Source organism: Chlorocebus sabaeus, chromosome 24 (genome assembly GCF_047675955.1).
Source record: "Chlorocebus sabaeus isolate Y175 chromosome 24, mChlSab1.0.hap1, whole genome shotgun sequence".
Classification (NCBI taxonomy): Eukaryota; Metazoa; Chordata; class Mammalia; order Primates; family Cercopithecidae; genus Chlorocebus; species Chlorocebus sabaeus.
The window spans coordinates 28,247,760-28,260,120 of NC_132927.1; the positions used below are offsets into that span (position 1 = coordinate 28,247,760).

Below are 12,361 nucleotides of genomic sequence, written 5' to 3' on the forward strand. Positions count from 1 at the left end.
TAAACTTATTTCTCATTAGCAAAAAAGTGTTGATTGTAATGGTTTCTATTTTGATTAATAGAGATGTGTTTGAGCCTACTTGTAATGATTTAGATTTCACAGTCCAAAACCTCAATTACTTTTACACCAACCTAAGAGTTTGAGAAATGTTGTTGGAGGCATCAGGCTAGCTCTGGCTTTTATCCCTCCTTGGACTTGTTTATGGCAGTGGGGTTCTGAATACCAGTAGCATTTTCAGTTGCCAGTTTCCATGAAAATGAGGCAGCATGCATTTGATAACTGCTCGAAATATCAATTCAAGCTTTACCTTGATAGCCAGTGATCACTAGAACATATAGTACTGACCCAGCTTCTCGGCTCTCTTAGAAGGACTTAATTACACAGTTGAATAGCTGCTAGAGTCAGCCAAAGATACAGGGAAAACGACAGTTAGAGGAGAAACAAGGCAAGATTAATTTGTGATCTAACTCATTAAGACCTCCTGCTGCCATCTTTTGCCAAACCACTGAGCCTTCAACTTTTTAGAAAATGATCACATACCTCCAGCTACTCTTATTAGTTCTCTTGATTTTGCAGAAATCACAACAACCCCAGATGTCATTAAAAGCACCTGGAGCATGTAATTTGTTCAAAATGGGGAAAGCCTTCCCGGAGAGACAGGGACTGGTCCACAGGCCTTTTGCCCTTCTCTCTGATGGTGGTCCCAAGTAGCTCTTGCATTCTTTCCATTCTTCCTTCCTCCTTCTCCTACTTGCTCTTCTCTCCTCTTTCCATCTTTCTCCCTATCCTTGTCTCCCTCTGGCTGCCATGTTGAGGCTAAAGATGGGGTATCAAGGACATAGATCTGCAGCTACTTTCAATGTTCTTATTGAGCAATCTGTATCCATTATCTCACTTAATCCTTACGATAACCTTGAAAGGAGGTATTTCCCCCCTTATACAGGTATGGGAATTGAAGCTTAGAGAGGCTATGTAATTTACCTAAGGTCATTAAGCCATTTTCTTTCTGTTGCAAACCCGCCCTTTTGTACTGTGCTTTGTGATGCCGAGGTGGGGATTCTGCAAACCACATTTCTGTATGGTCAGCTGGCTGGTGTTTTGTTGGCATGCCAGAAGGACATTGAGGCTGGATGAGGGAGAGGAGACTTGCTCCCCCCTGTTTGCCTCCTGTTTCTGTCTGCATCATCTCAATAATGGTTTTTCACTTCAGCAACAGCCGTTTTCTTTCTTGTTAAACTTTTATTTTACGTTTGAGGGTACATGTACAGGTTTGTGATATAGGTAAACTCATGTCAGAGGGCTTGTTGTACAGATTATTTCATTATCCAGGTACTAAACCTAGTACACAATAGTTCCTTATCTGCTCTTCTCCATCCTCCCACTTTCCACCCTCAAGGAAGCCCCAGTATCTGTTGTTCCCTTCTTTGTGTCCATGAGTACTCATCATTGAGCTCCCACTTATAAGGGAGAGCATGTGGTATTTGATTTTCTATTACTGCATTAGTTTCCTAAGAAAACTAATCCATCCATGTTCCTGCAAAAGACATGATCTCATTATTTTATAAGGCTGCATAGTATTCCATGTGTATATGTACTACATTTTCTTTATCCAATCAGCAGTCATTTTCTGCCCTCCCAGAATGAACTCCTCAGAAATACCAGCTCCAGTCCACTGGCACCTACTCCCCAGAAATCCAGGTCCCAATTACAAAGGGTTTCTACTCTAAGCCTCTAGGTTCTAATAACCTCATCCTCTTCTCTTCGTTCCCCTTGCCCTTTTTGGAAACAAGTGCTCAGTGCCAGAAAGAAGAACCAGCACTCAGACAGAGAGCTTCTCAGCAAGGCAACTTTACTTCTGCAGAAGGGTGCTGCTTGTGTCCATAACAATTGCAAGAGCACACTGAACAAAGGAGATAAGGGATTTTTATCCCTAAAGCAGTTCCTGTTTCTGTGTCCTTCCCCTATTGGCTGGGGTTGGACCACACAATCTAAGCTGATTGCGATTGACTAAGACTTAAACTTTTCCAAAAAGGGTAAATGCACAATTTTCAGGAAAAGGAGGGAAAAAAAGAGGGGGAGAGAAGAAGATGGTAGGGATTTATAATGTTGCAAATTATGACCAGGAAGTTGAGTCTTTGAAGAGGAACTTAGTTATTCCCAACATCCCAGGGGCAGTAGCTGCTTCCTGAAGTTATGATCTCTTTGGTGGCCCACTGTCCTCTTTTTGTCTTCAATACCAATTTAACCAATTCCCTCTATTAAGCTCTTTTCTGTGAAATTACTGGCTTGATCTCTGTTTTTCTGACTAATAACACACAGGAGCAGTAGGATTAAAAAATGAGTATGTCTGACTCCAAATCCAGGCCCTTAATTCCTACTCTTCACCCATTTGCAGCCTGGCACTCAAATAACACTTTAAATCAAGTATAATTAGGAACTCAAGTTATATTCTTTGCATGCATTCCTTGGGGAAAGCCCTAAGCATTGTCATATTGGTGACTGAACATACTATCCACTGTCAAATGGCTTGGAAAGACCTGACATGACATAAGTAAGTATAGTAGCATCAGCCAAGTAAGACGGAACTCTGATTAACATATTCCTAAAAAGACCACAGAGGCTGTGTGCAGGCCTGGAGTGGCGGGTGGGTGCAGGGCCAGCATGGCTACGGGCTGTGGGACAGCAGAAAAACAATCCTGTTCCCTGTGTGGAGAGTAGACTGGACAAGAGGAAGAAGTGGAAGCCTGCGTGGAAAACTGTTGCAGAATCCCAGGATGCTTCCAAACCAGTCCCTGGGGGCCAACCAGAGCACAGACTGACCAGGTACCTGGGTGGAGACCTTGGCTGGGAGAAGGTGCACCTGGAAGGAAATTACAGAGGAGGTCAACATGGAACAGAAGCCCCAGGACAGCAGGGAGGCTTCACCTGCCGAGAGGTGCTCTTGGTGGCTGGGCTGCTGCTGGCCATGGCCCTCATGGGTAAGCAGTCCTACCTCTGCCCCGACCACTTCTTCATTGCCCCTCAACGGTCCGTGGCAGATGCCAGGCACTGTCCCTGTGGCCACTTCAGGATAGGACAGAGTCAAAAACTGCTCACCTGGGCTGCCCTGTGAGGAGCTGAGAACAGAGGTGAGGCAGCTGAGGTGTGTCAGGAAAGGAGCCGGAAAGAGGATGAGACTGGTTTCACTTCCGGTCACCGTCGTGGTGTTATTCCAGTTAACACAGTGTCCTCCAGCTCCACCCCTGCTGCCACGAATAACAGAACTTCATTCCTTGTTATTGCTAAAAAGTACCCCATTGCGTCTGTGTACCACATTTTCTTTTTTTTTTTTTTCTAATATGCCACAATTTTTATTGCAACGTGGCCATGTTTGTAAGGGTGGGGAGTTTGATCTCAAAACAATGTTCCATTTAAGGCTCTTTTATACAGAAATTGCCATCATGACTGATATTCAAAATATCTTTAGTGTTGCAGGACTCACATGGTAAACATAAAAGTCCTACACTTATTCAGTAGTGTACACTCAATGGAAAACAAAAAGGCATTAATAACAGCTATTTCTTTTAAGAAGGTATGCAGGTAACAGGAATGAACACTGAGGTACTAGGATAAGTTGATGACACAGTTAACAAAACTTAATTGGCATTCCTTTTAGGATATTAAACTTGTTACAAAAAGTGCTTTTAATGCATAGTGTTATATCCGTGCTGCCATGTCACAAAAATAGGCTTACCAAGGCAGGTGAGGTGTATGAATGCTCAAGCCTCACAGAACTGCAATCAAGTGCAACTATAAATAATACTGAAAAAAGTTGACCATCTGACCAGTGGATAATACTTTCAAGGCATTCAATTAGCTTATCCTTTGCAGTATTCTAAGCTATTCACATTGACGATCACATACATTGTAGTGCTTGCTGCAAGGGAGGCATATAACCAGTTGTTTTTGGCTAAAATATGACAGGAAGGCATTCCTTGGGTTCTACATAAAAGTAACAGTATTAAACAGTCTAATGGCAATCACTGATAGGCTGCTTAAATAAATGATATTTCCTTCATTCATTGTGTTGGAAGGGCCCAGTGGAAAGGGGGAAAAAAAACAAAAAAACAAAATCTAATACTATTCCAATGGACTGAGCTGGAGAAATGCAAGCTCCTTAAGATCCAGATGGCACTTGACTGTCATTTTATAATGGTTTTCCTTCAAGTGAAACTACTACATTGCCTCCCAATTTCTATCCAAGTGTCGAACGGTCCTTAATATCATCCAAGCCATTTACTTGCCACTCATGTTTAATACCTGTAAATTTTTTTTTAATGGCATCTTTAGAGCTAGCATAAATCATCTTGCTTTTTAAAGGTGCACTTTCAGGAGCCCAGAATATAAATACTAGGTCTTCTTTCTTAGACTCTTTTGTTTCGTATGTGGCATCGTACAAAGCATATCGGCAATCATTCAGAGGTAGCAACTTCACAAAAGATGTGTAGGGGTCCTCTACAGTATCACCAATGTCACCCACCAAGATCTGCTTTGCTTCCTCTACAATTATTTGTCTTTTGTCATCGCTTAAACAGAAGAGAACTGCTTTCTTTCTCTTTTTGATCTCCTCTTGTGTAGAAGATTTCCTTACTTTCATATCATTAAAAACTTTTATGACTTCATCATTCACTGTAACTCCAGAAGCCATAGTGCCCTCGGCTGTGGCTGCGGCGGCAGCTCGGGCTCCGGCTCTGTGGCACTGGGAGGAGAAGCCACATTTTCTTATCCATTCATCTGTTGATGGAGACTGTGGTTGATTGCATATCTTGGCTATTGTGAATAGTGCTGCAGTAGCCATAGGGTTCAGTCTGTGGGAAGCCACCCAGTGTTAGGAGCCTTGTCTGCTCTGTTTCTGTCCTTGAGCTCAATAATCTCAGGTGTGGGACTTTATCCTAATAAAATAATCCAAAGGCAGGAAAAAAGCCAAATGCAAAAAGGAACACTATAGTGATTAAAAATGAGAAACAATAACTTTAGGTGACTAGTTTATCAAATTAGGTTTTAACCACTTGACAGAATATTCTGCAGCCATTGTGTAGTTAGGAACCCATGTGATAACATGAAGAAAACCTTATGATGGTAAGTGAATAAAATAAGATACAAAATTGTATACCATACTATTTTCAACTGCAAAATTATACATTTATGCAGAAAAATACAGAAATGTCAGAAATTGTGCTAGGGTGAAAGGGAAATTATGGACAATTTTTTTTCCTGCTTCTAAAACTCTCTGATGGTATTATACTGATTCTTTAAAAATTATTTTCAATTGACACATGATAATTATACATATTTAGGGAGTACATACTGATGTTTCGATACATACAATGTGTAATGATCAGATGAGGACATATCCATCATCTCAAACATTTATTGCTTCTTTCTCTTGGGAACATTCAGTACTATCTCTACTAGCTATTTGAAAGTATATAGCTGGATGCGGTGGTTCACGCCTGTAATCCCAGCACTTTGGGAGGCCGAGGTGGGTGGATCACAAGGTCAGGAGTTCAAGACCAGCCTGGCCAAGATCCTGAAACCCCGTATCTACTAAAAATACAAAATTAGCCGGGTGTGGTGCTGCTCACCTGTAAGCCCAGCTACTCGGGAAGGTGAGGCAGGAGAATCGCTTGAACCCAGGTGGCAGAGGTTGCAGTGAGCTGAGAGCACACCACTGCACTCCAGCCTGGGCAACAGAGCAAGACTCTGTCTCAAAAATAAAAATAAAATAAAGTATATAATACATTGTTTAGTCATCCTATAGTGCTATAAAACACTAGAATTTGTTCCTCCTGTCTAGCTGTAGTTTTGTATTCTTTAACAAATGTCTCCCTGTCCTTGCCTTTCTGCTACCCCTCCCAGCCTCTAGTAACCTCTGTTCTGCTTTTTATATGTGAGTAAACTTTTTAAAATTTCTACATATGAGTAAGAACATGAGGTGTTGAACTTTCCGTGCCTGGCTTATTTCACTTAACATAGTGTCCTCCAGTTCCATCTGTCTTGCAGTGAATGACAGGATTTCATTCTTTTTAATGGCCGAATGGTATTCCATTTTGTATATATATCATATTCTCTTTTATCCATTTGTCTGTTGATGAATACTTAGGTTGATTGCATGTCTTGGCTATTGTGAACAGCACTGCAATACACATGGGGTGCACATTTTTAAAAATCACAAAATTGACATATTTGCAAGTCAAAGATGTAATGGGAACTTAGTTCTCTGCATTTCTGCTGGAAATCTAATTTCTCTAAAAGCAGAACATGCATTTTTGGCCTTGCCTTACTAATAATTTTATTTTGCAGGAGGAAGAGGAAGAAACAAAAGTAACTTCTCTCCTAGATTTAATTCTGACCTACCAGGAAGAACTGGTTGTTGAAGCCGAAGTACTGGAGTCTCTGGAGCCAGTGAGTCCGAGAATGTCTTTCACAGCGGGGATTAAAATGCCCAAGGAAAACCATTCTGGAAAGGCTCTGATTTGGGTTCTAAATGGGTACACAGTTCTCAGAAGGTCAAAGGAAATTGCAGTTTGATCCCATAATCAAACAATCTGAAAGAGAAGACAGAATAAGAGGGATGGGAGGATCTCCAAAATGAAATCCCTAGAGCAAAAGAGTGTGAATCTTGATAAGAAGTAAAAGAGTTTGGCTTCAAAAATACCAGTGTGACTAGCAGAAAGCAATTTAACGAGCTTAATTTGTCAAAAGGCTGGGTGGTAAATGGAAGTTTACAGCATATAATCTGTGAACGTCTCTTTGTTCCAGGAACTCTCTAGAAGTAAACAACCCAAGCTGCTTATACTGTAGTGGAGGAGACAGACAAAAAACCAATAAATAAGCAATGAACCAATACATATAGAAAGTATGACAGGCAGTGGTAAGCACAATAACATTATATGTGTGTGTTGAACCACTTGAAATTGACAATATTTACCATTTTTTTTACCTACAAAAATGGCTATTTCAGGTCAGGCGCCATAATTCACGCCTGTAATCTCAGCAGTTCAGGAGGCTGAGGTGGGAGGATTGCTTGAGCCCAGGAGTTCAAGATCAGCCTGGGCAACACAGGGAGACCTCATCTCTATTTTTGTTTTAATGGCAATTTCTTTCTTCTTTTTTCTTTTTTTTGAGATGGAGTTTCACTCTTGTTGCCCAGGCTGGAGGGCAATGGTGTAATCTCGGTTCACTGCAACCTCTGCCTGTTGGTTTCAAATGATTCTCCTGCCTCAGCCTCCCAAGTAGCTGGGATTACAGGCACCCACCACCACACCCAGCTAATTTTTGTATTCTTAGTAGAGACGGGGTTTTACCATATTGGTCAGGCTGGTCTCAAACTCTCGACCTTCTGATCCACCTGCCTCGGCCTCCCAAAGTTCTGGAATTACAGGCATGAGCCACCGTGCCTGGCCTTAAATGGCAGTTTCATTTGATACAACCTACTATATTGTCAGAAGGGTGAGATTTGACACAAGGAGTGAGAGACAACCTCTCAGAGAGAGTGGCATATGAGCGGAGACCCAAATAAAGCGAGGCAATGAGGCATGTGCAAACTGTGGGAAGTGTGATCCAGGATTAGGGGAAAGCAAGTTTCAGGAATGTGGGGTGGGAATGCTGGGTGTATGTGAGGAACATCCAGAGGTCCAGTGTGGATACAGTAGAGGGATGGGACAAAGAGCAGTAGGAGGTGAGACAGGAGTGGATGCCAGGAGCAGGTCCACAGGGCCTTACGTGACCTGCAGGTCATGACAAAGACTTCAGGATTTTTTTCTGGGAATAAAATGAGAAGCCCTTAGAGGGATGAGGATGGGGGTGATTTGACTGGATTAATATTCTCAAATCCTGGAAAGCCTGTGGAGATGAGACTACAAAGGGCCCAGTGAGGAAGCCCCGCAACCATTTGTGGGACCAGTGCAGGAATCCAGGAAGGATCTGATAGTGACACGGGAAGGTTGTTAACAGTGAAGGAGGTGAGAAATAGTAGAGTTTTCAGGGTGTATTTTGAAGGTAAAAGTGACAGGACTTGCAGATTGAATTAGGCATAACAGTGGAGAGAAAAGGAATCCAAGATGACAGTAAGAATTTTGGCCTAAGCTACTAGATAAATGATGGAACCATTTACTGAGCTGGAAAGGGAGGAAAAGGTGAACATTTACTTGGGTAGAAAAAAAATCAAAAGTTTGATTTTAGATATGTTGACTCTAACACTCTTCTCAGGCATCCGATTTGAGTCGTGTGTAGGCAGTTGGATCAACAAATTTAGAATCAGAAAAAAAAGACAGGAGACATACATTTGGGAGTTATTAGCATACAGGTTTATTTAATGCATGGGACTGGGAGAAATTACCTGGGAAATGAGGTCAGCTAGACCAGAGAAGAGGTCTTGGGACAGAGTTCCAGGGCCCTCCAACCTTGAGAAGCTGTGGGGAAGTTGATTCAGTGCAGGAGTCTCAGGAGGGGCTGGCAGTGAGGACAGAAGGAAATCGCAGCAGTTCTGACTCCAATTGCCAGTTCTTGCTGCAGCCTTCTTAGGAAGAGGAATCTGTCAGAAGGCATGGGGGAAGCTAGGGAAGGACTCGCTGGAGACTCGTCCTATAGCATCAGTTCAAATAAACATGAGGGCTCAATTCTAGAAAGCCACATCCTCCAATGAGAATGAACCCCTGCACTGTCCCTACCTCTTCCACCTCCTCTTCCTCACTCCAAGTGACGAAATGGTCAGTTCTCCAAAACAAACATGATCAAGTCTGTCGACCCAGATATTTGAGGTATTAAAAAACTTCTCGTCTTTCAACTGTCCACAACAATTATCACTAACAAATTCTAATCAAATGCTCATCACTTTCTGAAAGGTCCTTAGAAAGCAACTTACCTCCCATGGTATGAAAAGATCTGAGTACAAGGAAAGCCAGAGGATAGATTCTTAGAGGGGGGTGTTGGTAAAAGTAGTAAAAGACTAAAGACAAAATTAATCAGGGGATAGGAGGAGGAAGAAAAACAGGAGAATCCAACTAGATTATAAAAAATAGGTAACTTACAAATAGAGGGCCATTCTGGGCAGTTCTGTTTGAGGACTTTCTCTAGAATACATGGCTGCTTAGAAGAATAAGAGACTCACAGCAAGAGAGGGGCCAATTAGGTACGTGCCAATCAAAACTGCCTCCTGATTCAGGGCATTTTCACCAATTGCAAATGATAGTTTTCATTCTAAGTATCTCTGGAAATGGATAGGTAGGTAGGTAGATAGATGACTGTTAGATAGATAGATGATAGACAGACATAGAAAAATAGATAAATGCGGGTCCTGAAGATTATACAATTTGTATAAAAGCTCTTCAGAGTTGTTGGGTTTAAAATTTAATGTTCGCCTTGTGCATTGCTGGTAGGAATGTAAAATAGTGCCATTGTTGAGAAAAATCGTATGGCAGTTCCTCAAAAAATTAGCCATGGTATTTCCACACAATCCAGCTATTCCATTTCTGGGTATGTAGCCAAAAGAAGTGAAAGCAGAGCCTTGAACAGATACTTGTATACCCATGTTCATAGCAGCATTATTCACAACAGCCAAAACATGGAAGCAACCCAAATGTCTAGTAACAGATGAACGGATAAACAAAACACGATATATTTATACAATGAAAAAGTATTCAGCCTTAAAAGGAAAGGAAATTCTGACACATACTGCAACGTAGAAGAACCTTGAAGACATTATGCTAAGTGAATTAAGCCAGACACCAAAGGACAAATACTGTATGATTTCACAGACATGTGGTACATAGTTTAGTCGAATTCATTTTCATAGAGCCAGGAAATAGAATGCTAGTTGCCACGGGTAGAGGAGGGTGGGATATGAAAAGTTATTGTTACTAGGTACAGCGTTTCACTTTAGGAAGATGAAAAAGTTCTGGAAATGGCTGGTGGCGATGGCTGTACAACATTGTGAGTGTACTTAATGTCACAGAATTGTACACTTAAAATGGATAAAATGGTTTTTGAAATGGTGATCAAAGATTATACAATTAAGAAAGATCGCTCATTAGGCCATGATGTCTCGGAAAGAATTATTAAGATTGCTTAGCTGGAAACAAAAATTAGATTAATATGAAAGAGGCTGCCTTTTTAAAAAAGTGCAGGGGTGTGTGTATGTGAAAATTGATGTATATGTGTCAGCACATAACCATTTTTGTGTGGATTACTTTCAAGATTTTCTCTCTATTTCTTCCCTTTGTATATGTGAGAGCTATAAATTCATCAATGAAAAATTATAAATCTCAATATAATTCTGATAGCTGGAGGATAGTGTATTTTCAGATTTGCTGGAGGAAAAAAACTGGACTTTAAATAATTAAGCCAAAATGATTGTATTAATTAACTTCTATCCTTAATCACTAATTTCATTTTTTACATTTCCCTTGACTTTTGGGGGAGAAATAATCTTGGTCTCAAAAGTGGGCTTTGGTGACCTATGGGTTTGATAAAGCAACCAGAGATAACGAGACAAGGATATTTAAATGGCAACATGCCATCAATTATTGTTAGTTAATTGAAAGCTTTTATGATTTTGGCCTGGGGCCAATGCTTTTCCCCTCCGCTGGGCTATAATGTGGGTAAGGGAGAGGAAAAGCTTTGTTTTACTTTTTAAATAAAAGTATTAAGTAACTTTGACATTTTTATAAAATTAAAAGATAGTAAAAACAACTATTCTAACAAAACTAAAAACCTGTTATGCTTCAGTTGAGAGATTATTCAAGATAAGTCCATTTGAAATTGGGAATAAATTTCTACTGCAAAGTTTGTCGGTGATAGCTATGCACTTCTGACAAAATACGAAATGGGGGGTATGGGCGTGTCATATCATCATGGTGCAGATACGCGGACGTGTGCTTCCAAACAATGGTAACCTAACTCGCTGTGCTGGAACCATACAAAATACCCGAGACTACTCAAAAAGAAGGTGAAAATTGTATGCAAAAATATATTTGAAAAATATTGAGCTAATATAACATGAATGTGGAATTATAAGTGAGGTATTGTAACTCACCTACAGATGTGTTTTTTGTGATCAGTATTTATGGACTCAGACTACACTGTAAAAGTTTACATAGAAATCATTTTATAGAAACTTTCCAAGTATGAAAGCAACCTTATATGCGTTTTATTCCATCTTTATGTGAATTTAAATCACATTTCTAAGTGCCTTACGGTAATCAAATCAAGGTTAATTTGTCATAAGGAAGATGCAAATTAAAACCACATTGTAATATCACTACACACCTACTAGTATAGTTAAAAAGAAAAAAAAACCAGAAAATATCAGGTACTGGTGACAATGTGGTGTAAATAGAACTCTTTTTCAATAATGGTGGGTATGTAAAGTGGCACAAACACTTTGGAAACCTGTTTGGCATTATACTATACTAAACCTGAACATATGCATTGTTTATCACCCAGGAATTCCACTCCTGGGAGCCAACAACAATGCATGTATGTGTTGCATATGTTCACCAAAAGACATTTACAAGAATGTTGATAGCAGCACTATTTAAAATCGCCCCCAAGTGGAAACTGCACAAATGTTTAACAGTAGGATGGATAAAGTATGGTATGTTTATGCAATATAATATTATACAGAAAGGAGAGTGAGGGATCTACAAACTAATATGCAACTGTACAAATGAATCTCACAAATATAATGTTGGGTGCCGGAAACCCAACAATACAACCCAACATCACAAATATAATGTTGGGTGCCAGAATTCATTTGTACCTGCAAATGAATACATGCTGCATGATTTCATTCTTTTCAATTAAAAAAATTAGTTACATGAAGTTTTGCTATTAGAAGAGAGTGGTTTGGTTGGGAGCAGGGGTAGTAACAGGAAGGGAGTTCAAGGAGATTTCTCGTTGTTAGTTATGTTCAGCGTATCAATCTAGGTGCTAAACAGGTGCAATCAAAATTTTAGAATTCATCAATTTGCACGCTTATGACACATGCACTTTCCTGTATGTGTATTTCAATAAAATGTTTTGAAAAGTAAAATAACAAAAAGACACTACTAACAAAAATGACACTATTATATTAACTGTTATATTAAGGAAAACATAAAAATGAGTTTTATAACAGGGGCTCTGCAGGTCATGCGGTCATGCTAAGAACCATATGTGCTCAAGATTCTCATGACCTTTTGGAAGGAGGTTGGGCTGGCTTTCTTTCTTTCTTTCTTTCTTTCTTTCTTTCTTTCTTTCTTTCTTTCTTTCTTTCTTTCTTTCTTTCTTTCTTTCTTTCTTTCTTCCTTCCTTCCTTCCTTCCTTCCTTCCTTCCTTCCTT

The 12,361-nt window shown here is 40.1% G+C and overlaps 1 protein-coding gene across 1 annotated transcript; it reads right to left on the reverse strand.

The window, feature by feature from the left end:
- Window positions 1-3,314: 3,314 nt before the first annotated feature.
- On the reverse strand, window positions 3,315-4,745 carry LOC103228982 (cofilin-2). The gene has a single exon (XM_037983977.2). The coding sequence runs from the start codon at window positions 4,685-4,687 to the stop codon at window positions 4,235-4,237; it is 453 nt and encodes a 150-aa protein (XP_037839905.2). The 5' UTR covers window positions 4,688-4,745; the 3' UTR covers window positions 3,315-4,234.
- Window positions 4,746-12,361: the final 7,616 nt, after the last annotated feature.